Raw genomic sequence first — 26,360 nt, forward strand, 5'->3', positions numbered from 1 at the left:
CAGTTGACAGCCGAGCTTGGAGCGCCAAGGGCACTGGTAGCACAACCACCATAGACAAATGACACTGACAACAATGTGAACGTCACCGACACCAAACATGAGCAAGAAGAAGAACCATCACCGTTCAACATACTCCAGGACGAAGATGATGAACAAGAAGCTGATGACAACGAAGACAACCCTAAACCTACGAGTCAAGAGTACGACATTACAGTGGGTTCGACTATGCAAGGCACTGTCCCACGAGTGTGCCAAGTGTTAGCCGGTTGGCTACAGGGTTGGAGGGTCGAAGTCAGACAGATATGAAAGCATAGGGGTCGACAAGGTTCGGAAGCACGAGAGAGTCGGAGTCGGATCGACAACGTGGATCGATCAGTCAACATTTTGCCAAGTAGATAAAAGAAATATTAGAATTAGTTAGATAGTTTTGGGGTAGTTCTTGCCTAACAAAGGCAAGTGTATTCTTGATAATAGACTCTTGGTTTTACCTATAAAAAGGGAACTGAGAGCAACGGTGTAGTTTTGGAACTGAGGTCTGTTATTTCCTCTCCGATGCTAGATCTACCTCAAAATGGTAGTATAAGCATTTTGCAACAAAATGTAAAGGAGAAGTCCTTCGGTAATTCAATGCCCATTGTTAGCTCTGTAGTATTGTTTTAAGATAGATCAAGGTTGCTCCTATCAATAAGGATAAGGGTAAAAGAAGGAACAGGCGGGGCATACAAGGATGTTGAAAGCGGGCCTGTCTTCCGAGACGTACCAAGATTTGATGTATGCATTGTAATTCTTTGGTGTTAATATTGGGTAAAACCAAACATCACATTGCAATCATTGTGATAGCATGTTTCCCTTAAATCATAATCATAGTGATATCTTGATTGTTATGAAAACTTTGATGGGCCAACGTATATTGATTGATGATGGGGTAGAGTGCATAACAAGTGCTACAAATGTTGATGTTCATTACCCAGATGTTGTGGGAGAATGATGGTTCACAATAATAAATAGTGATGGAGTATCTATCACTAATATTTATGCTTCAAAAATTAGAATTCTTGCAACATAGATTTGTTATTTAAACAAATTTGTTCAGACTTTGGTGTAATTCAGTTTTGTCATGATTGATTCTCATTTCTAAATCCATGTTTTTACTCATTCCTATATTCATATTTGTTAATTGTTGAATGGTAACCTTGTTTGGTGCCTTTTGTAGGGTCCATAGATATGAGAAGAGGTTGATGCCATTTTGCAACTAGTGTGGTCAAGATTCTTCTCATATGATATTTGACTAAGCTATGTACGTGTTGTCCGCTGCAATAGTAACCGACGGACAGGAGCGCAGAAATATAGAATATAGTATAAACGTAACACATGTAAACGGTTCACACGAGAAGTGTGAACGGCTAAAAGACCCTTTGTATATAAAGGGCACAAATCCTCTAATAGAGGTAGCGTGTAAATTTTGGTGCATAGAGTGTATCTTAATAGATTTTTAGCTTCTCTGATATCTTGTGCAAATCTGTGGTTAATCTACTGTGTGTCTGTGATTCTTGGTGGCGTAGTGTAATCACTGTATAGTAAGAAGCGTAGGCGTGAGTGCGAGCGTTGTGACTTGTGCACTGTCTAGGGAGTTCGGTTGTAGCCATCTCTCTTATACACTACTAGGATACGGAGAGTTATCCCGTTACGTATTACGATACACTGGTACCATTGGGCGTGCCAAAAGTGTTACCGATTAGGAACATGGTCTTCAGTCAGTCCGTACGTGAGGACCTAGTGCAACACTATTGCACGCTAGCGGACCAACACTCTGAGGAACTCGCGCAGCTACTAGATGATTTTGGCAAAAGTCAGGAGGACCTGTTTCACCAGATCTTGCAAGCCGGCAGCACGTGAACAAATGAGGAATCCATCGCAATACCAATCCTAGATATTGCCGACCAAGAGGAACCTCAGCCCATGTCACCAGAAATAACCTCTACGTTGGATAGCACGGAACGGCAAGCGGAGCCCCCCGCGATACCAGAAAGTGAAACCGTCATCCAAGAGGAACCCTAGCCCCATTCCCGGAGTGTGCGACTACGGTCGACACCACGGAGGAAGTTACGGACGAGACAAAACCTCGACCTACCGCAAGCCCGCCGATGCCAGAACCAACCACAATAGCACAAGATGAGCCCACAAAGCCCGAACCGCCCACACAAGAAGCCAGCGACACCAGGGGAAGTCCTACCCAACGCGCCTACGGACACTATGTCGTCCCCGGACCCGAACACCGGAGCAGAACCAAACATCAGGGACATTTTGGAGGAAGATTAAAGGGGTGGGTCCGACATGCCATGGCACTATCCCACAATCGTGCCAGGTGTTGTCCGCCGGAATAGTAACCGACGGACGAGTGCGCAGAAATATAGAATATAGTATAAACGTAACACATGTAAACGGTTCACGCGGGAAGCGTGAACTACTAAAAGAACCTTTGTATATAAAGGGCAGAAATCCTCTGATAGAGGTAGCGTGTAAATTTTGGTGCATAGAGCGTATCTTAATAGAGTTTTATCTTCTCTGATATCTTGTGCAAATCTGTGGTTAATCTACTGTGTGTTTGTGATTCTTGGTGGTGTAGTGTAATCACTGTAATCGTAAGAAGCATAGGCGTGAGTGCGAGTGCTGTGACTAGTGCACTGTCTAGGGAGTTCGGTTGTAACCATCTCTCTTATACACTACTAGGATACGAAGAGTTATCCCATTACGTATTACGGTATGATGGTACCATTCATGGCAACGCAGTCACCTTGAGGTCTAGGTCGAAGGACTGACTAAAGACCGTGTTCCTAATCGGTAACAATACGATTGTTCACAATAAAAATAGTGTTGAAACATTGTTTCTTCACTTTTCAACATCTGTAAAAATTATGTTGAAACAATATATCTTGTTTCAATATATGATTATTGGGGAAACTTGTGTTCCATTTGATTATGTGTGTCTCTTGATTCATTATGGTATTTTTCAAAAAAGTATAATATATAAGTGTTGAATTCGGTTGAATTAGCAATTTTGTTGGGTTTTTGCTATTCTTCCGACTCTATAATCATATGAAATTCCGTTTTGAAAACACGTAGTATTGTGGGATATATGTTGCATGGCATGATGCTACATGAGTTAAGAATTAGTGATGGGTTTGGTAAAGATTGAGCTATACTAAATGCTAGTTTGAAATGCATCTAGACTGAAAACATTACAGGCACAGAATGTATTTGTCCAGCTAACAAAACACAATGTGGTCTCATGGCATACATTGTCATGTGGATTTGCTCAATCTATTTTAAGCTTGATTGGGCCATATAGATCTGTTGAACACTTTTTGTAAAGCTAATATATATGCATAATTCTTACAATTCAATGTGCCATTGTTTTGTAATATAGACCTATGATTTGGGGATCTCTCAGATGCTTTTATTGGTATGTGCGATTGAGCATTGATATTAGCTTTACTTGTTGCCAGTGGTTTCATGCTCATATCAATGCTCAATCGTACGTACCAATCGAAGTTGTTTGTTGCCTTCTACCATTCACCATCTCCCAACAATATGAATCAATTGTAATAACATTTTTTCTATGGCATCTTCTCATGTAGTAATGTCTTACTACATTGTTTATATCCTTTGCCATTCGATGATTGATCCCATGGTGCCAACCAAGATCAATGCATTTCAAATAGTTTTTTCCTTTGAAGCTACCTTCTACAATCTCGACATGAATAAGTTTGTAAAAGATATGGATCAAGTTTGTGGCTCTTCTCCATGTGGAGATTATGCACATTTCCTAAATGAGTTGCTTTCCAAATGACTATATTCCACTTTATAGTGCTTAAATAGGTATCAAAGTTTGTATAGATATCCATCAATGAAATCCATTTATTTCTATGCATCATTGACCTCCACAGGAGGAATTGACACTAATGTCTCCTATATTCATAAACTTTAGCTCTCTTACTATTCTTCATAGTGGGCATATCTAAAGGTATGATAACAGATTATATGTCAATAATATCCAAAATGGAGAGAATATGCTAAAGTTCCACAGTTTTTAAAATGATTGACTTGCTTCTATGTCCAAGATGGAAAAAAGTGTATGGAAAAATTCTCAAATAGTCCTTGCTCTCATTTAGAGCAAAGACTGTTGGTTCCATGTACAAAATCAAAATAATAAAACAAGGCTAACAATTGGAATAGATCATATGTTGAAACCACTGACTTCTATTTCAAACTTCAAGATAAAAACGACACAAAATGTTATCACTCAAAATAACATTTTATTGTAGTTGAGTGATAATGTTTTGTTGTAGCTATCACTCAACTACAATAAAAAGTTATGTTGAAACAGAAACAAGAGAGGAAGCACACGAAGGTGAGAGGGAGAGAAAGAAAAACAAGCCGAGATGGATGTAGCTCAGTTGGTAAGGTTGCCCAATGGAGACCAGGTAGGTGGTCAGGGGTTCAACCCCTACATTCCATAGTGGCATCTAGTGAAATAGAGATATATATGAAGTATATAATAGAGAGGTGAGGAAACTGGGTTTTGAACCCAAGACACAATGCTCCCAAGACACAATGCTTGTAGTGTTATCAACTTACCACTAGGGTAAGCTAATTACAATAGAAAAAAGAAAACAAAGAAAGAGAAACAAGTGAGGAAACACACAAAGGAGAGGGGGAAATAAGGAGTCTGGACGGTCCTAATCATCCGAGATTCCCCAAACCACTTTAGGGCCATCCAAGCCCTAGATTCACGGGCTCTCACTATTTAATGTTTCTGTATCAAATAGTGAGCCTTTGAGGCTTCCATGATTTGATGCAAGTGCTTTTATGCATTGAAGTATGATGTCCTTGAACCTATTGGTTGCCTACCGTGAGAATGGTGACCCCTTGGGAGTTCAATAGTGACCCTTGAAGTGTTGGCCCCTTCAATGGAAATGGATTGAAATTATATTTTCGAAAGTAAATACAAGTGGATGCAAATCAATAGCACACATGAAGTCAATCTCGAGTATAGATTGTATCAATCATAAAAACTAAACCTTAAATCATATATAGTTATTCCAAATTGAAATAGGAATGATAACTAATGAATATTTTGATTAAAGAAAGAATGGTTTAAGGGTGTTTGTCCTCACCAATAGAGCTCCGACAACAATTCAAGATGCCGTAATGAAGGGGTTGTTGTAAGTGCTCAAGACTCAATCCCCTTTATATAGCACAACACCTTAAGTTGCCTTACTACAATGTGTTCCAATGTGCCATAGGTTCTTATGGGTTTACCCCAAGTCCCACAATAATTGGTTTCCACTTATACTAACCTTAAACCATTAAACTTAGCTTTAGAATTGGTCCTTAGGTTTATGCCTACAACAAAAGTGGAGGGTAAAACGTATGCCATTGGCACCTTATTCATAAATATTTATCCAATAATAATACTTGGTGAAGATCCATAGACACCTCATTCTTTATAATGTAATTTTCATACACATAATTATAAAACCACCACATTGAGCTCTCAGAAAAAAGTAATGTGATGTCATCAGAATGTGAACAATTTGAACATCTTAGCAAATAATCAAGTATAAAGTATACATGTCAATGTATCTACATGGGTATCCGGAAATCAAAACATTTTATTGTTTGTGCATCATCGGACAAGCAACAGGAGTTGTTGGATCGGTATGCATTAACAAACCGAAAAAAAGCTCTGCATTAATTCTATCAAGATTGGGAACATCATTTTTCTCTGTTGCATATGAATGTGTGAATGTAATGTTAAAAACTTTTAGAGATGTTTTACATCCCACCAGTTATAACATAAATCCATTTGGTATTTCCCTTTTATATTGGAAGGAAGGAGTCACTGCTAGCAAGGAATAGAATCCAAGGAAAAATCATCAAACTCAAAACTCCCTTGATCTTTCAATTGACTGAAAAGAGGGGATTTTGTTTCAGACATCCTCTCAATCTCATGCTCAAATGCTTGCATTATGTCATTGTTGTTGTCAATGACGCAAGAAATCGGACTTTCTAACCATGAAGCCTCATAATTTGTCATCATCTCTGCAACCTCACAATTGTTAGATGTTAGCCATTGATCCGGAACCTGCAGATTTACTGTGTCGTGATATAATGAGCTACTGCTACAAAGATTTCTTCTTGCTGCATCATGAACTATGCTCGCCGTAGATTGGCTGCTTCTAGATCTCACGCTATCCAACGATTGGCTGCCTTTCTTTATGTCCTGGATAATCCACAAAATAAAACCCCTTGCCTTAATTATTAATTTCATATAAAAGAATCCAATTGGAGTAGTAGATCATCAGAACAAGGGTACCTCACCATGTGTCTTAGGGCCATGTCCAGTGGCCTCCCGGACAAAGTCTTGCTACCTACGAATCCATCTGACTGCCCTTGTTTCTGGACTTGCACAGGAGAGACGGGTAAGATGATTAAAGATTGCTTCTCCGGTCTATGATGATGATGATGATGATGGATTTCTGGGATACTGCGTGATGACAGATTTCCATTTGGACTGCTTGGTCCATTTCTTACATTCAATTTCCTGCTAGGGTTTGAGTTGGAAATGATTTTACGTTGGTCTCCAGCAACAACGAGTGAACTCGATAACCTGCTGAAACGAGTAAATTGGTGGGCACCACCACCTGCTTGATCTGCAGGCCGTGCTAATGTTGCACTTGGCATTCCTGATTTCGACAGCATTAATGTTGCCCTGGGATTTGAATGTGGTCGACGTATCACCTGCACGCCAGATGTTGGGAGCTTTGTTTGGGGTGGATCTTTTCCACATAATAAACCTGGGGCAATGCCATTCTTTTTGGATCTGGTATCTGGGGAATTCGAACCAGATCTTCTTGAACTTGTAGCAATTGCAGCCGATTGCAATTTAGGTCTAGGTCTAGCAGCCTGCAATGCAGTATGTTTAGATTGTGCTTTACTAGCAAAAGATTTGCCTGTAATTTCAATGGGATTGGGAGTGCAAGTCGTAGTAACTAATGTCTTAGCTGGTGTGGATGGCCTAGTTGAGCTGCAGGAGGGAGCATAAGGAGTTCGCATGGAGTGCTTGGTAAGGTTCCATGGAGTACTGCTCATATTCTTTCTCGGAATTATTGTAATGGATGATGAAGACGAGGCGGCAGATCGAGTCAGAGGAGGTTGTGGGAACCTGGATGGAGTGAAAACACTTCTCTTCACATTAACCGGAGGTGTCCTGGGCTGGGGAATGGACCTCTTGATTGTTTCTTTCTGTGTATAATTTTCAGCTAATAATTCTGCTTTCAGGGTTACTTCTGACATGGTGATTCCCAGCTGAAACAATAGTGAAAACTGTAACCAAGGTTGTTCCCTCAATGGACATGTATTTTCGCTATTGAAAACTAGAGAGGTTGTTCTCACTTATACTTAGTAAAAGTTTGGTACCCTAAGGGTCTCGTGGTTTTTCTTGATTTGGGTTTTCCACGTAAAATTTTGGTGTACTCTGTTTTTGTTTTTTAGTTGTGTCTGTCATTTTTGCTGTGTTGGTTGTCCAAGATAATCCCAATTCCTAGTTTCTAACATGAATGTACGTTTTTTTGGGCCCAAAGATCAACATGATAGTTTCTTTTTCCTGTCAAGCCTAAATTTTAAATCCAATCCTTAATCTTCCATCCTTCATGTTAATTTAGGACACAGAAGATGCACTTACCCTAGAAACTGGCATTGATCTGTCGAGTTTACTGGTCATGGGCGTTTCAGGATTAATGGAGGTTGCTGTGGTACCATTACAGATGATATTGTTACAAACAGCATGTTCTCCACCATTACTGATAGACGCTGGCGCCTTCGAGCTGGATTCCCTAGTCATGAGCCTGCGCCATGAATGCATGCTTATTATCATTCTCATTATGAGGGAGAATCAGAGGGAACTCACCAGCAATACTCATTCTCATCCCAATCAGACGACGCATTGCAGGAGATGTCCTGATCTCCCAGCGCATGAGTAGCAGCCCTAGGTCCTGAATTAGGGATGCCAGTTGTGGTAGTTCCCATATTCTCTGTATGATCTTCTGCCTTCTGCATTTCAAGGAAAAGATGAAGAAGGTCTTCATCGTCTCTTTCGTGATGATGATGATGATGATGATGAGAATGCAGGGCGACAGTAAAATCATCGCCATGGTTCCTACAATTACCAACAAATCCACAGATTTCAGGAGAAATCGAAACGGAGGCTTGATCTCGGCCGCTTGCAGCAGCAGAAAGCTGCATATATGCAGTAGAAAACGCCATGATTCATCACGCAGGCAGGCATGAAGCCATGGTCCATAGGATTGAACGGACTCGAGAAATCGATGGTAGGTAGTGGAGAATGAGAGGAGGCATCGTGGACCAGAAGTGGACCAGAAGTGGACCACAACCAAACATGGTCCATCGCCATCGCCATGACCTTCTGTACAAATGAATAAATCATTTTCAAAATGCGACTTAAATGGTTTGGCGGTTTAAATGGCCTCCAACCATAGGCCTAAATCATTTGAAGCGTTCACACAATTTAAATAAATGGCTTTAAGGTTTAGAGGGTTAGGACATTTTTGAAATATTTATTAAATATTACGTAGCCGTAGCCTATTAACAGAATAAGTTATAACATTTAAGATCCAACCTTTTTCTTCTTTGCTCAGCTTGGGAGTAGACGACTTTTAGTTAGAAAAATCTTTGATGAATTGTTGTTCAAAAGTTTAAATGACACATGAACAACTCTTTGATCCTCATCAAGATTTGTGTTACACCCCTCACGAACCGATGGATGCAAACGAACGATGCATCCTTCTATCAATATAGGCTGAAATGCTTGCATACCTATTCTATGTGATGTGGGTGCTCGATTGAATGGTACAAGATGACCTAGCATAAAGTTTCTCAAAGAACTTCCCATATAAAGGGATCCCACTTTCTAATCATACTCCTAGTAGCCCATAGATTATGAGCAAGAAGACGTCATCCAATTAGGTTACAAATCATGAGAGCTTGGAAGAGCTAAATGGCTGAATCTCGGGGTAGTCCACAATGCACATTTATGTAACGACAAAGACGAGCCTGCCACTATAACTAATAACACAAAATATTGTTTTGTGAACTATTCAAAAATGGAAATCCAAAACCACATACTAATAGCTTAACTGTTTGTGAATCTCTTTGCCATTTGGTTTTCAAGCTTGTAATTCTTCAGACAATTTAGTTTGAACCATTGCATTAAACTAAACTATTGTCGATTGCTATTCATATCATCAATAACCCTTGTACTTGCCATGAAGCCCACCGTACTGATCGGCCTACGAAAATGGTATAATTTGCATGATTATCTCCTTTTAATTTAATAGGTATCTAGCTGCAATAGTGCATAAACTAAACATCGAAAGAATAGATCTTGTATATATTCGATTGAACATATAACAAGTAGGTAAAACAAGCTCTTCCCAATACGTTTGAGGATTTCCAACCAGATTTGTTGTGCAGTCCTTGAATTTTTTATTTAGTACAAGGAATTGTAAATATTTGTTAAATCTTGTAATTTTTTCATCGAGAATTGTGGGACTTCAATTTTCCACAATTATTTAATTCGAGTTCTTTGAGGGGTTGATCATGTTGGGTTGTATTATTAAGTTTATGGTGGTGCTCGACCTTTCCAAGGACTTGAGCACCATATTTTGTATTTAGAAATGTGACCATTATGAAACAAGTACAAATTTCAAGAAATATAAATTTTGAGGTAGAAAAAAGGAAGTGGTTATGCATTCTCAAGCCATGTGGACCATTGTTTGATGGTTCAAGTGGCCCAGTAGGGTGTCATAGTTGGATGTGTCTAAATTGTCTACAAGTTATGCTTCTTGAGTTGGTGCACAGAGCGGCCTAATATGTAAAGGTGTCCGTCTTGTGGAAAAAGGAACCATGTAAACTCAACTACAGGGTGTGTTACGGCAGATGGTACAAATTGTTGTGATAGAATTCATCGAATGTATTGCCTGTGTACTTTTTATTTTTACATATTATGTATTGTAAATGTTTGTTGTGTGAGACATATAGTGAGGGGTGCTACAGTAGGGTGTCATAGTTGGATGTGTCTAAATTGTCTACAAGTTATGCTTCTTGAGTAGGTGCCACGGAGCGGCCGAATATGTAAAGGTGTCCGTCTTGTGGAAAAAGGAACCATGTAACCTCAACTACAGGGTGCGTTACGGTAGATGGTGCAAATTGTTGTGATAGAATTCATCAAATGTATTGCCTGTGTACTTTTTATTTTTTACATATTATGTATTGTAAATGTTTGTTGTGTGAGACATATAATGAGGGGTGCTACAGTAGGGTGTCATAGTTGGATGTGTCTAAATTGTCTACAAGTTATGCTTCTTGAGTAGGTGCCACAAAGAGGCCAAATATGTAAAGGTGTCCGTCTTGTGGAAAAAGGAACCATGTAACCTCAACTACAAAGTGTGTTACGGCAGATGGTGCAAATTGTTGTGATAGAATTCATCAAATGTATTGCATGTGTACTTTTTATTTTTTACATATTATGTATTGTAAATGTTTGTTGTGTGAGACATATAATGAGCTTGGTTTATTGCAATAAAGTTATAGTGGGTTGTGTCATGTGTCATGTCTATTGCATCCTCATTGACCCCAAATGGAATTTTTAATTGCTTCCATGAGGGGACATATGTGGCTCTTGTGTCAAGAAGGCCACAAGGAAATAAATAGATGACATGTGAAGTACGGGCAATGAAGGAACTTTAACTTTTGTCCTCATCTAATCAATTTTGGTTGGTCACTATAAAGAATTGGGGATAATTCTTGTGTAGCGGAAGATATGTGTGTTATGTGTATGTGTGAGAGGAATTAGAGGAGAGAAGAGAGAACACAAGATGGATAGGAAAAGGAATACTCAAGAAAAAGGTGTATATTCATAAGTAGAATAACAAATACAAAATGTACTATTACTATCACATTCTAGACTCAAACCTCTGACTTTTAACACACACAATACATTGTGTTGTGTTAACCATATGGAAATTCTTGTGAATTGTCCACATTTAGTTGTGAACTTGTATATATTGTACAGTCTAGTGTATAGTACATTCGAGAATATTCTAGTCGTTAGTATATTCCAGAATTATTCTATGGTATATTCTAAACAAGTATATGCTCGAGATATTTCTCAAGTATATTCTAGAGATATTCAATCTCGGAAGTTGTATAAATACTTATAACATCCGTGGTCCCTTTCAAGGGATTCAACACTAGTCATTGACACATCAATCTCGTATTCTCATTTCGCCTCATCTTGTCTCCTTGATCTTTATTTCTGTGTTCATGACCTCACGTCGCTCACAACATCTAGAGTTCCTAGCCTCATCACATCTAGCTCCAAGTTCATCCGTGCTCGTAGCCCCATCATCTATGCTTCCGTCCTAGTCCGCGCATGGTATGTTTATGATAGTTTGAATCTCTTCCAACTGGGAGCACCACCTGTCTTCGTCATCGCCTTTGCTTCCAGAGTTACCATCATCACCATCCTTGCTTCCGGAGTTACCATCATCAACATCCTTGTCTTCGACATCATCATTTTCAACACCTCTTCACCCAACCATCGTTGTGATCAACACTACTTGTCATCATTTTTAGGTATCATTTTGCATCACGGTTTGGTGAGGAGTGCTTTCGATCGCTCACCTTCCTAGTTCTGGTGGGGGTCACAACCGCTCACTTTCTTGGTGGGGATCGAGTCATTGCTCGCTTGCATTGCATTATTGTTATAGTTCAAGTCTCGTGCCACTTTTTGTTGGTGAGGACCGATTTCAATCACTCACCTTCTAGTTTCAGTGGGGGTCATAACCACTCACTTTCTTGGTGGGGATCGCGTGGGTTTCTTGCTAGCGCTACCATTTGTGCAATGTCTTGGGTCAACCTTGACTATTTACCCTTTCATAATAGAAGAAGTCGAGTCGACCGTGTCACTTGCACTCCTTTGCCCGTTGTTCTAGTTCTCGGTGAGGGCCGCATGATCGCTCACATCCGTTCATGTTCTGTTCTCAGTGAGGGCCACATGGTCGCTCACGTCCGTTCGTGTTCTAGTTCTCAGTGAGGACCGCATGGTTGCTCACACCTATTCGTGTTTAGTTCTCGGCGAGGGCCGCATGGTCGCTCACATCCATTCGTGTCCAGTTCTCAGTGAGGGCCGCACGGTCTTTGACGTCCGTTCGTGTTCCAGTTCTCGGTGAGGGCCGCATGGTCGCTCATGCCCGTTGGTGTTTGTGTTCCAATTCTCGGCAAGGATCGACATGGCCTCTCATGCCCATTGGTGTTTGTGTTCCTTGTGAGGACCGCACATGGTCACTCACACCTATTGGTATTCATGTTCCAGTCTCCGACGAGGACCACACATGGTCACTCATGCCTATTGTTGTTCTCGCTCACGCCCATTGGTGGTCGTGTTCCAATTGTCAGGGAGGACCGACATGGTCTCTCATGCCCATTGGTGTTCGTGTTCCCCATGAGGACCACACATGGTCACTCACGCCCCCGACAAGGACCGCACATGGTCAATCATGCCCATTCGTATTCGTGCTCCCCGTGAGAACCGCACATGGTCGCTCATGCCTATTGGTGTTCAATACCTCGTCTTCTGGAAGGGTTACTCCTTGTCTAGGTTTTACAAAATACTTTGGAGGTCGTCTAAGATTTTCATCAACAATATCCCCCTAAGCCAATGACCAATTTGGGAAGACAACTTAAGAGGGGAGATAATGTCACATTCTAGACTCAAACCTCGGACTTTTAACACACACAGTACATTGTGTTGTGTTAACCATATGGAAATCCTTGTGAATTGTCCACATTTGATTGTGGACTTGTATATATTGTAGAGTCTAGTGTATAGTACATTCAAGAATATTCTAGTTGTTAGTATATTCCAGAATTATTCTATGGTATATTCTAAACGGGTATATTCTCGAGATATTTCTCAAGTATATTCTAGAGATATTCAATCGCGGAAGTTGTATAAATACTTGTAACATCCTTGGTCCCTTTCAAGGGATTCAACACTAGTCATTGACACATCAATCTAGTATTCTCATTTCGCCTCATCTTGTCTCCTTGATCTTTATTTCTATGTTCATGCCCTCATGTCGCTCACAACATCTAGAGTTCCTAGCCTCATCACATCTAGCTCCAAGTTCATCCATCGCTCGTAGCCCCATCATCTGTGCTCCGTCCTAGTCCGCGCATTATGTGTTCGTGACAATTACAAGGAGTCACAACTGACTTAGTATGAAGTATGAGGAGGGTGCTTTATATATAGTCACCCTGTCTCTTCATTGACTAACTACAACAACCACTCTCTCTTGGGGAATGTGAAGACTCATAGTCATGGGGAATATGTAACTCATTAGTAATGTGCCATAGAATATGATTCTATGACACATAGTTAATGTGTAGAGAGTAGTGGTGTGACTCTTGATCTTTGAATAAACATAGATTCTCAAAAGGTGTGTTCACATGTTGCACTATGTTGAGCTTGATTTTCAACACGCCCAGATCCTTCAAAATCCTCTTGAACCATACGGCTTCACATGTAGCTACGGTTGCGCCCCTGTATTCGGCCTCAGTACTCGAAAGAGCTATGGTTGGTTGCTTCTTGCTACTCCACAAAGTTGCTCCGCTGCCAAGGGAGAAGACGAAACCAGAGGTTAATCATCGATTGGCTTTGTAGCCGGCCCAGTCGGCATCTGTGTACCCTTCGAGTCGAATTGGTATGGCCGATGCATATAGGATGCCATAATCCATTGTGCCGCTCATGTATCGTAATACTCGCTTAGCGCAATCGAAATGGATATCTCACGGAGTTTGCATGAATTGGCTAAGGAGGCCAACCAGATAGTTGAGGTCCCAATCAATTGTCGATATTGAGTCGGCTTGCACTCGTCTGTGCCAGAATTAGCATCTAGTTTGAGGTTTCGATCGAGAGGGGTTGCCACAGATTTGCACTCAGTCATCCCAAACTTGTATAACAAGTTGAGGATGTAGTGTCATTGAGAGATCATAATGCCGGTCAGAATCTGAATTACTTCGATGCCTAGGAAGTAATGAAGTTCCTTCATGTCTGTCATCTCGAATTTGTTGGAGAGGAAGGATTTCACCTTGTTGATGTCGACTAAACTTTCTCCTCCAATGACCAGATCATCCACATATAGGATGATGACAATCGAGCTTCTAGAGTCATTTCGTACGTAGAGGGAGTTGTCGGATTTCGACATTCGAAAACGATTTGATGAAGATATTACGTAATCTTCAAATGCCAAGCACGCGGTGCTTGCTTGAGGCCGTAGAGTGGCTTCTTGAGTCGGCACATGGCTTTCGGATGAGTATGCAATTCGAAACCGGGTGGTTGTACCATGTACACCTCTTCTAATTCGCCTTGAAGAAAGGCGTTCTTGACGTCCATTTGGTGGGGGTGCCACCCTTTTGCTACCACAAGCGCGATGACTATCCGAATAGTCGTCATCTTTGCCACCCGAGCAAATGTCTCTTCGTAATCGATCCCATGCGTCAGTGCGTATCCTTTTGCTACGAGTTGAGCTTTGTAGCGGTTTACGGAGCCGTCGGCGTTATACTTCACCTTGTAGATCCATCTACAACCGGTCGCCTTCTTGTGCGGTGAGTGGGGGACAAAATCCCATGTCTTCTTTTTGGAGAGTGCTTGCATGTCCTCATTCATCGCTTCAACCCATTTGGGGTCCTTTGCGGCTTCGGAAAATGTTTCTAGCTCCCGTACTGTCGCTACCTTCATCATAAAGGCATAATGGTACACCATATAATCATTGTAGCCGAATCGGCTTACGAGGTTCTTTTCACGGGTGGATCAGTGTAGCTTCTCGTTCGCAGAGACTAATGCTTTCTTCGTTCCATTTTTCCAGATGTCGAGGCCTTTAAACTCACTATCAAGGGAGTGAGTCGATTCGTTGCCGTCGAAGTGATCGCCTTCATATTCCAGCATTTTCGCCTTCCCTTTGTCCAGCTTTGGACTTGGCCGAGATGTGCTTTGATCGCTTGGAGGCTCTTGTGACCCACTAAGCCTTGTCGTAATCGGGCTTTCTTCGAACATGCGCGTGAGCCAATCCCTGGCTTCTATCTCTATTTCGGCGAATTCCGAGTCGAGCGGAATCGGAGTCGAAGTTGTCTCTGGTGCATACAAAGATGTGAACTCATCGAAAACAACTTCTCGACTTAATCGAGATTTTCGAGTTGAAGGGTTACAACACATGTGCCCCTTTTGCTCCAGTGATTATCCTATGAGGATACATTTCTCCGACTTTGGGTCGAGCTTTTGTCGCTTCTCGTTGGAGATGTGCACGTACGCAATGGAGCCGAATATCCAAACATGTGCTAGGTCCGGCTTCTTTCCGAAAAACTTCTCGTTAGGAGTAAGCTTGTGCACAACCGATGTTGTACACCGATTCATGAGGTATATGGCCGTGTTGGCCGCTTCTGCCCGATATGACTTCGGCAGGTGCTTTTTGTTTATCATGGCCCGTGCTACTTCGAGGATGGGCCGATTCTTTCGTTCGGTGACTCCATTTTGTTGTGGCATATGTCGACACTAAAACTCTCTTTGAATTCCTTCTTTCTGTAGAAAAGCCGAAAATTCGTGGGAGAAGTACTCCTTCCCTCCATCCGACCGAAGACATCGTACATGTCGACCTGTGGCTTTCTCGACTTCATTCTTAAATTTTTGGGAGTGTCTGAACACTTCGCTCTTTTGACGCATAGGGTAGATCTAGGTGTGCTTGGAGAAGTCCTCGATAAAGGCCACGTAGTATGGGCATCCGCTGAATGTAGCCGTTTGAGCCGGTCCCCATACATCGGAATGAATTACGTCGAGTACGCCTTTGCTCACGTTCCACTCCTTTGGAAGTGGGTGCCGATGTTTCTTGCCGAATTGGCAAGTGGCACACACACCTTCAATCTCTTTCTCCTTGAATGTTGGGAGCCTGATGACGACTCCTTTCAATTGCATTCATTGCCTTGAGCTTTTGGAGGTTGATATGGTCAATCCGATTGTGCCATAACTCTATGCCAGAATCGGCTTTTGTGCCCTTTGCAAACATGAACGATTTCATCTCGTGCAATCGAGAATGAACATTCAACCCTCTCTTCGTCCGCGAGTGATGAGTCGGCCCTCTTTTTCAATGAAGCAACCACCTTGATTAAATCGTACTTGCACCCCTTGCTCAACAATTTGGTTGATGGAGACCAAATTCTTCGTAATGGTTGGTACATGCAAGACATTCTTAATAAAAGTTTGGTTGCCTTCTTTGCCGAATGGGACATTGCCGATGTGTCGAATCAGATGCGTAGTGTCATCTTCGGTTTCAACATAGTCGGGTCGTTCCGGCTCTTGAAGTTCTTGGAACTGTCAAGACTGAGAGAGAGAAAGAGAGAGAAAAAGAGATAGAGAGATAATTGAAAGAGAATTATTATATTGAAGCGTAAAATGGATTACAAAGAGTAGGCTACAAAATGGCGTTGAACCAATTTAGGTTTGGGATGGGTGGTAGATCCCTATTTATAAGTAATAGAGAACTCTCTAGAATATTCTAGGTTATCCTAGAATGTAGAGTAATCTAGAAGATCTCTAGAGTATTCTAGAAGGTTCTAGTGGTATAGAACACTCTAGAATATTCTAGGTCATTCTAGAATGTAGAGTAATATAGAATATTCCTATGATATTAGATTTCATATTCTAGAGACTATACATATAAGAATATTAATACAATGGTTAAGGATTTGACATGTGTACAACAAGGTCGTGGGTTCAAATCCTTTCGAGTCATAATGTGAGTGTCATGATCCTTTCGATGCATGATGTGACTGTTATCATGACACTATCCCCCTTCTTCGACGACACGTCTCACGGGTCGTAGGGTTTGTATTAGGACCTGGTTTACAAGGATATTGGCGATGAAATGCATTGACGAGTTCTGCAGCATTGGAAAGATTTGTGGCAGGTTCCCAAGTTCGATCATTGGGGGTATAGCCTAGCCAATCGACCAAGTAATACAACTTGTTGCGCACGATTTTAGAATCGAGAACGGCAGCAACTTCAAATTCAGGTCCGTCCAAGAACTCGACAGGTGGTGGGGGTGTCGTAAGACGGCCCAGAATTGAACTTGTAGTATAAGGTTCCAAAAGGGATACATGAAACACCGGATGAAGATGCATGTGCGGAGGGAGGTCAAGACGAAATGCAACATCACTTATCTTACTAGTGATCATGTAAGGGCCAAAACGTTGGTAATCCAATTTACTGCAAGGTCGAGTGGTCTTGATGTTGTGTTGGAGAAGCCATACATGATCCCCAATGCGGAACTTTTTTGAGGAGTCTAGACGATGACGATCGGCAAGCCTCTTGTGTGTAAATTGAGCATCGTGCAAATTGTGGAGAATGTTAGCTTGAATTTCTTGGAGGCGACTAAGACGATCCTCGGCAGCAGGGTTGGTAGGAACTTCTGGATGCGCATTCATCGTCCATCGAGGATGACAACCCGTATTTGCGAAAAATGGGGAATATCCTGTAGAAGAATGGGCTGAGTTGTTGTAAGCGAATTCCGCCAAGTGCAAAAATGCAACCCAATCATCTTGTTGATAGTTGATGAAACAACGAAGATATTGTTCCAATGTCTGGTTCTGTTTGGCCATTTGTTTCAGGATGATAGCCCGAAGAAAGCTTAACTGAAATGTGGAGAAGTTTGAACAGGTGCTTCCAAAACTTTGAGATGAATTGTGGACAACGATCACTAATAATATCATCTGGCAGACCATGATGCTTAAATACCTCCCGCGTAACGAGATCAGCCGTCTCTTGACTAGTAATCGACTTTGTACATGGCAAGAAATGTGCCATTTTGGTAAATCGATCAACCACTGTGAGAATTGCATCAAAACCTTTTGAAACTGGGAGATCAGTAATGAAGTCCAAGGATATAGACTTCCAAGGTGTTTCCGGAATGGGAAGTGGTTGTAGTAAGCCATAGGGTCGGTGACGAGGATTCTTTGATCGACAACATATATCACAACTCCGAACATACTCCTCAACAAAATGACGAAGGTGAGGCCACCAATAGCGTCGAGAAATTAATTCTAGAGTCTTGTGAACTCCAAAATGACCAGCCATTGGTGAGTCATGGCAATGTTGCAAAACTTGTAGCCGTGGGGGACCATCAGGAACATACAATAAATTTTGTCGAAATAGAAAACCATCATGCCAATAGAACTGACAATAGTCATTACGAGGATTTTTCGACTGTGAGCAAGAAGCACGATCCGGGACGATATGATCCAAAACATCCTTGACGAAATCATCAGTGGCCATATGATCTCGAATGGAATCAAGAAGAGTGGAATTTTCAAGAGCTGTTATGGCGTTAACTACCATTAATCGTAATCGATTAGGACCCAAAAGGATTTGTTTTTGATGCTCAAAAGCAGGTTCCCCTGGACGAAGTTCCATATAAGAGCGCCGAGAAAGAGCATATGCTTTGCCTTGCTGCATCCCAGGGCGATATATGATGATAAAGTCGAAGTGAGTCAAAAATTGCGCCCACCGGGCTTGTCGCCGACTCAAGACTCGAGCATTTTGGAAATAAGTCAGGTTCTTATGATCATTGTAGACAATGATCTGCTAAGAAGAACCTTCTAGGAAATGTCGCCATTGTTGAAACGAATCCACGATTGCAAGAAGCTCTTTGTCATGGATCTCGTAGTTGATCTCTGCAGCTTCAAACTTTCGTGAATGAAAGGCGACAGGGTGTAGTTGTCCATCATCTCCAGTCTGCGAGAGGACACTCCCTAGTGCAAAATCGGATGCATCGGCTTCGAGGATGAAGCGTTTTGTTGGGTCGACATGTGCTAAGATAGGTGCCGTTGTAAATGCTCGTTTTAAGCTTTCGAATGCCTCGGATGCATCTGAACTCCATATAAATGGTTGATCTTTATGTGTGAGCTGAGTAAGCGGAAGCACAACCTTGGAATAATCTTTAATAAATTTTCGATAAAAATTTGCAAACCCGAGAAAACATTGCACATCACGCACTGAAAGGGGAGTTTGCCACTCTAAAATTGCCTGTACCTTCATGGGGTCCATAGCAATACCATTTGATGATACAACATACCCCAAAAATTCCACTTGATTCTGGCCGAAACTACACTTTTCCAATTTTGCGTAGAGACCATATTCTCGGAGTCGGCACAGTACTTGACGAACATGTGCATCATGCTCCTCTTGGGTCTTTGAGTAGATTAAAATATCATCTAGGTAAACTATAGTGAAGATATCAAGAAAATCTCGAAAAATATCGTTCGCCATATGTTGGAAAACAGCAGGTGCATTCGTGAGACCAAATGGCATCACTGTATACTCAAAATGTCCATAGCGAGTGCGGAAAGCTGTCTTCCATTCATCCCCCGGGCGAATCCGAACTAGATTATATGCTCCGCGAAGGTCCAACTTCGTGAAATATTTTGCACCACTGAGACGTTCCAAAAGATTCGGGATTAATGGTAGAGCATATCTATTTCGGATAGTCACTTTGTTTAGCCCTCGATAATCCACGACCAACCGAAGAGTCCCATTCTTCTTCTTAACGAAGAAGATAGGTGCACCAGCAGGGGATCTAGAATGCCGAATGAATCCGTTTGTCAGATTCTCATCAATATATTCTCGCAAAGTCTCTAGCTCTACAGGGGAGAGATTATAAATTGGGCCCCATGGAGGTTCTTTCCCTGGTTGTAAGTCAATAGGGCAGTCGTATGGCCGATGCTCCGGCAATGTATTGGCCTTCACCTTATCAAAGACATCTGAAAACTCCTTGTATTTCTCTGGTAGTTTAATATCCGCGTCACGTGAAGTGGATGATGGAGTTGCTACTATTGCGAAGACGAACATGGCCTCATTCCCCCCTTCCTCCCGCAACTGTTGTAAAGAGATGGGCGACAACTCCGGGGATCTATTAGCACATGTAGGAGAGAGGGATGCGGGATTTGTGCTTTTTTCCCGAGTCTCCTCAATTGTTCTTTTCATCCAATCAATCTTCGGGTTATGGAGTTCAAACCAGGGGAGACCTAGAACTATTGGGTGGTCCGGACTACGAATAATATTGAAAGAGATTAGGCTTGCCAAATTGCCAAGAACTATCCTAATTGGCTCGGACTCCTCGACTATATCTCCTGATGCTATGGGACGTCCATCGATGACTCCTACGGCTACTGGGTTGGGAAGCTTATTCAAGAGGATGTTTTGTGACAAGGAAAATTCACGATCCATGAAACAAGAGTTGGCTCCAGAATCTAGAAGGGCAGAGGCTAGGACTCGATGACATGTAGATGTGGTAAGCTCGACTTGTGCTGAAAAAACTCGACTCACTTGATTTGATGAAATGGAACCACGACTAGGAACTAACTCTACATAGCTAGGATGGTCCAGCCAAATGGCTCCTATTTTGGCCGGACTTACTCGTTTAACACATCCTCTAATTGACTCAAGACATCGAATCTATTCTCATGACATGGACTATGAGGCTTATTTATGTTATTAGAAGTAACAATAGAACTCGATGTAGGGTTTTCATGGGCACTTACTTGGTATACTTGACGCCTAGGTTTATGTGGACAATTTATAGCTATATGTCCTGGACCACCACAATACAGGCAGAGGCGATGCGCTCGACGTCGTTGCTTCTCAGCATCTGATAACGGCCCACGACGTTGTGTTGACTCTATTTCCATCGGAGTTGGGCCATCCCTTGTAATGGGTCTAGAAACTTGTGGAGGCGTTGCGACTACGGAAGCGTAAGTCTGTTCAGGTTGGCGGCGTAACATTTGTTGGCGCTCAGAACGTCGCTCAAATAGGCGATTATCACATCGCACAGCTCGACTAATGGCTTCTGTAAGTGACTTCGGATCTTCAGGGAAAGTAAGAAGAAGATCTTTGACATCATTTCTCAAACCTTGACGAAATTGATCCATTAAAGCTGCCTCATCCCAAGGGATATCGCATGCCAAGAGACGGAAATCGGCTGCATAAGACGACGCGGGACGATCTCCTTGTCGGAGCCTTCGAATCTTGTTTATCGCCGTCCTAGTGCTGTCGGTGTCTCCGAAACTAGCTTGAAACTCTTTAACAAAGGCCTCGAAATCCTCCAGCAATGGTGATTTCTTCTCGAGAAGTGGTGCGAACCATGCTAACGCCGTACCGCATAGCAAAGTTCCCACTAATCCCACACGAGCAGCATCAGTTGGATACCGATTGGGATGTAGCTGAATAACTAAACGAACTTGATTCAAAAAGCCTCGAAATAAAGATCTCATACCATCAAACTTGGCAGGGAGGCTGATCTTTGGCTCTCTAGGGGAGTTCTGAGCCCCCGACGCTTGCTCTCGTAATGACAATATAGTCGCCTCAAGTTGATGAACCCGCTGTGATAACTCTTCATATTGTTGAGCTTTTTCGGCGCTCACGTGCTGTAGATCTCCAAGTAGCCTTTGATTCTCATGCTCTAATGCCACAAATTTATTCGTGAGCATGTCGAGCTCAGAAAGAACACGCATGTATTCTTGTTTGCTCACGGACTCCATAGCTTATGAGGGGAGAGGAGAAGGAAGAAGAGAACTTGTTAGGGTTTGTGGAAGACGAAGAGATGAAAGGAAAAAAATTGGTTCAAACTGTCAAGACTGAGAGAGAGAAAGAGAGAGAAAAAGAGATAGAGAGATAATTGAAAGAGAATTATTATATTGAAGCGTAAAATGGATTACAAAGAGTAGGTTACAAAATGGCGTTGAACCAATTTAGGTTTGGGATGGGTGGTAGATCCCTATTTATAAGTAATAGAGAACTCTCTAGAATATTCTAGGTTATCCTAGAATGTAGAGTAATCTAGAAGATCTCTAGAGTATTCTAGAAGGTTCTAGTGGTATAGAACACTCTAGAATATTCTAGGTCATTCTAGAATGTAGAGTAATATAGAATATTCCTATGATATTAGATTTCATATTCTAGAGACTATACATATAAGAATATTAATACAATGGTTAAGGATTTGACATGTGTACAACAAGGTTGTGGGTTCAAATCCTTTCGAGTCATAATGTGAGTGTCATGATCCTTTCGATGCATGATGTGACTGTTATCATGACAGGAACCATTCTTGATGAGACGTCATATGGTTCGAGGCACTGGAGTTGATGAACCATACATCTTCTGGTCCGGAGGCACTAGTTGAAGTTGAAGCCGACATAGAATTTGCTCTATGTCTCATCGTGAACATTCTGCCACGATCGTCATAGTCGGAATTGGTGGCGTAATTCATGAGTTGTCGGCTAGTGGAAGCCGACTCACGCACTTCTTATGAAACTCTTCTTTGTGGTGACCGATTTTCCCGCAATATCCGCATTCGATCGAGTTTTGTCGGCTCGGACCGGAATGGAAACTCCCCCTTCTTCCAAAGGTTCCTCAATGGGTTCCCTTTTGATGCTAAAATTGCAAGTTGTTTTCGTAAGTCGGGCCTCGTCCGCCTCGTCCTTGGCCGATTCGGCCTCTTCTTGCAGGACCACGTCCTCTTCCTCTGTCCAAGTGTGAGTAAAGCATGTGGCCTTCCGAGATGTTGCTCCTTGTTCGAACATGGTTTTCTTCGACCAACAACATGGATTGAAGATCAAAGAAGGAGGGCGGATTCTCTCATCCTAGTACAGTGGTCCTCATCGTGCTAAACCGTGGTGCAAGGCTGCCAAGGCATATTTGCACCATCTCATCATCTTCCACATTGACGCTTATCGATCCAAGCGAGTCGCAAAGCTTTGTTGTTCAACTCTTGGCGGAATTGAAGCTTTCTCACGGTTGTGTTGGCGGCGAAAATCTTTCGTAGATTCTCCCACGTTTCCTTTGTGTCTCAGCTTCTTGAATGTAGCCGAGCATGTGGTCGTGAACACATGTCGCCAAGCAATACATCACTTAGCTTGCCGCTTGCTCCCATCTTTCGGGTCGGGTCGGTTTTCTTGGTGCATCTTGTACTCCCAAGATGCAAAGTTGTTTCGATCTAGCTTCTCGCTAGGGAGAACGCTCCCCATTTGAGTATTCATTGTCGATGAAGATTTATTTTCTTTTCCTTCTCTCTCGAATATGAGCTATGTAGTCGCACTACGATAACGATGGGCCAGTTCTTCTCGAACGTCGGCGTAGAACATAACACACGCGTATGGGCTAGATCGATCTACCAAACCGCTCTGGTACCATGTAAAGAATCGGGTATGATTCTTGTGTAGCGGAAGAGATGTGTGTTATGTGTATGTGTGAGAGGAATTAGAGGAGAGAAGAGAGAACACAAGATAGATAGGAAAAGGAATACTCAAGAAGAAGGTGTATATTCACAAGTAAAATAACAAATACAAAATGTAGCATTACAAGGAGTCACAACTGACTTTGTATCAAGTATGAGGAGGGTGCTTTATATGTAGTCACCCTCTCTCTTCATTAACTAACTACAACAACCACTCTCTCTTGGGGAATGTGAAGACTCATAGTCATGGGGAATACGTAACTCATTAGTTATGTGTCATAGAATATGATTCTATGACACATAGTTAATGTGTAGAGAGTAGTAGTGTGACTCTTGACCTTTGAGTAATCATAGATTCTCAAAAGGTGTGTTCACATGTTGCAGTATGTTGAGCTTGATTCTCAATAGTCACTAATTTGATTATATTGTAAGATACTTTTATAATTAGCTACCAAAAAGTGAAAGCTACATCTAATATGGGGCGATGGTTGAGAATCGAGGATCAAGAATAAGTAATGGAAATATTAATCTTTCAGCTGCAATGCAAAAGGGAGAAGAGTATGTTATGTACGTAAAAAAGAAGAAGGGGGAGAGGTGAGGTGAGCCACGTGCACCCCGTGCCATCAGTCAGTGCACCAACAGTCAGAAGGATTGATTGGATAATATGATCTTTTAATATGGAGTTCCATTTTTCAATGACCACATGATGGTCCATCAACAGAGATGAGGTGAACACATGCAACATGTGCAGAGTAGCAACAACAATGGATAATGAATAAGAAGGAAGGGAGGAAGGTGGGAGGGGTTCAAGCGTGTTATACATGTATCCCCCATACATGCTAAGTGTGAAAAGGCCAAAACTGGTCTTCCACGTAGTAGTGTGTGGAGAGAGAGTTTGGTGTGTGTGTGAGCGAGTGTGTGAGAGACTTCTTCCTCTTTATTGCTCCCCTCCCCCTCTCTCTCTTGCAGAGATTCACTGCCTTTCCTCTCTGTTGTAACCTCCACCCTTCTGTTGTATAGAGCGTCGTCTATTGGCCCCTTCTTTGTCCTTGTTGTCCTAGCATTACGATTAAGAGCAGAACGAAACAATTCTCCCTTGGTTCTCTGCTCTACCTACTCGTAACAAAGAGCTATTATAGGGTTCTTTGCTCTACCTACTCGTAACAAAGAGCTATTATAGGGTTCTTTGCTCTACCTACTCGTAACAAAGAGCTATTATAGGGTTCTTTGCTCTACCTACTCGTAACAAAGAGCTATTGTAGGGTTCCCTGCTCTACCTACATCTTCCAAATTATGGGAGGTGCCATTGCTTGGAGATCCCATCTCCAAGATTGTGTCGCATTGTCAACTACAGAGGCTAAGTATGTTGTAGCCAATGAGGCATGTAAGGAAGCAATTTGGCTGTCTCGATTAGCTAGTGACATGGGTATACCATAACATGTACCCAAATTGTTTTGTGATAGTCAGAGTGCCATTGTTTTGGCTAAGAATCTGGTATATCATGTGAAGACCAAACATATTGGAGTGCAATACCATTTCATTCGGGAATGCGTAGCTAATGGTTGTATTAGCCTTGAGAAGATTGTTTCTTGCGAAAATGCCGCAGATGCATTGACCAAGGGATTACCACAAGTTGCGTCGAAGCATTGTTGTCACTTGATGGGAATCACTTAGTGCCTTACGTTACACACTTGTCGTGTACATTGTGTAACATGCCCATCAGGTGGGAGGTATAGGTCTAGGTCTTGTACATGTCAACCTCCCATTATTTGTACTCCTAGTTTAGGCCTTTTAGTAGGAGATTGTTATACATGTATCCCCCATACATGCTAAGTGTGAAAAGGCCAAAACTGGTCTTCCACCTAGTCACTTAGTAGTAGTGTGTGGAGAGAGGGTTTGGTGTGTGTGTGTGTGTGTGTGTGTGTGAGCGAGTGTGTTAGAGAGTTCTTCCTGTGGAAAATAAGGAAATATGGAATGGAAAGAGAGAGAGAGAGAGAGAGAGAGAGAGAGAGAGAGAGAGAGAGAGTGGTTGAGTCAATATCAAGCCCAAGAGGGGATGGTAAAAGAAAACGATGTATTGGAGATAATAGTAATGACATGTCTTATGTTGATGCAATGCGACAAGATGATATTGAGAAAGATGATGGTCATTGGGAACATTTAAGATGCATGGAAAATATATTAATGGAAGATTGTATAAGGGAGAATGTGAAAGTTGCTGAGGAGTTTGTTGACGATGAAGTGGCTAAGGTAGAAATAGACAATAAGAAGTTTTTGGGCTCATTTGCTAATTTTTGTGATAAAGGGGTCATATTGTTTTTCACGGGAAAGATACCTTTCCTTTGGAGGGTCAAACAATGGTTACGTGGGATTTTACAAGCTGATTGTGTTCAGGATGTTTATGCTGGTCTTCGTGGATTTTATGAGGTTGTTTTGATATCACAAGAGTATAAAGAGAAATTACTCAATAAATTGCCAGTTTTTTATGAGAAAAGTTTGGTTCATATTGTTCCGTGGAGACCATTAGTGGAATATCAAGATATATTAAAGCAAGAGTGTCCCATATGGGTTGAGGTGGAGTGCACATATTCAGTGGTTTGGCCAATATTACGGTCAGCGATGGAAAAGTTGGGAAAGATCTTGGCGCCTCCTAGTGCTAATGCTCAAAATCGATATCGGATGTGTATTCTTTGGAATACTACTATAAAGAGGCCAAGTTGTTTACAGATTGCATGTTCTGGTATGCCACCTATGTATTTTCGGCTTAAATGGGGTACATTTGCAGGACATTGTTTCCATTGTGGTGTGTTGGGGCATTTTATGGCTGAATGTCCTCAAAAAAGAAATAATGTAGTGGAAGTGGTACATGAAGAGCCTACAACTCATGATCAGATTCAAGATTTAACAATTTCAGAGCAAACAAAGGAACCACAAATT

The 26,360-nt window shown here is 41.8% G+C and overlaps 1 protein-coding gene across 1 annotated transcript; it reads right to left on the bottom strand.

Moving 5' to 3' along the window:
- Nucleotides 1–5,782: 5,782 nt before the first annotated feature.
- LOC147857489 (uncharacterized) lies at nt 5,783–8,328 on the bottom strand. The gene is made up of 4 exons (XM_087326988.1): nt 7,973–8,328; nt 7,748–7,910; nt 6,385–7,371; nt 5,783–6,286 (listed from the first exon to the last, which is right to left on the bottom strand). Exons 1-4 carry the CDS (start codon nt 8,326–8,328, stop codon nt 5,909–5,911), a joined length of 1,884 nt encoding a protein of 627 aa, XP_087183114.1. The 3' UTR covers nt 5,783–5,908.
- Nucleotides 8,329–26,360: the final 18,032 nt, after the last annotated feature.

This window comes from Azolla caroliniana, unplaced genomic scaffold, assembly GCF_043228905.1.
Source record: "Azolla caroliniana isolate FFs.n. ecotype wild unplaced genomic scaffold, voAzoCaro1.0.p SCAF_11, whole genome shotgun sequence".
In the NCBI taxonomy this organism is placed as follows: domain Eukaryota; kingdom Viridiplantae; phylum Streptophyta; class Polypodiopsida; order Salviniales; family Salviniaceae; genus Azolla; species Azolla caroliniana.

What these genes read in the sequence shown, in the direction of transcription:
- LOC147857489 (XM_087326988.1), bottom strand. Translation starts at nt 8,328, where the DNA reads ATGGCGTTTTCTACTGCATATATGCAGCTTTCTGCTGCTGCAAGCGGC. An exon ending in GATCAATGCCAGTTTCTAGG is followed by an intron (nt 7,372 to 7,747) that starts GTAAGTGCATCT and finishes CTATTGTTTCAG; the next exon opens with CTGGGAATCACCATGTCAGA. An exon ending in ACATGGCCCTAAGACACATG is followed by an intron (nt 6,287 to 6,384) that starts GTGAGGTACCCT and finishes TGGATTATCCAG; the next exon opens with GACATAAAGAAAGGCAGCCA.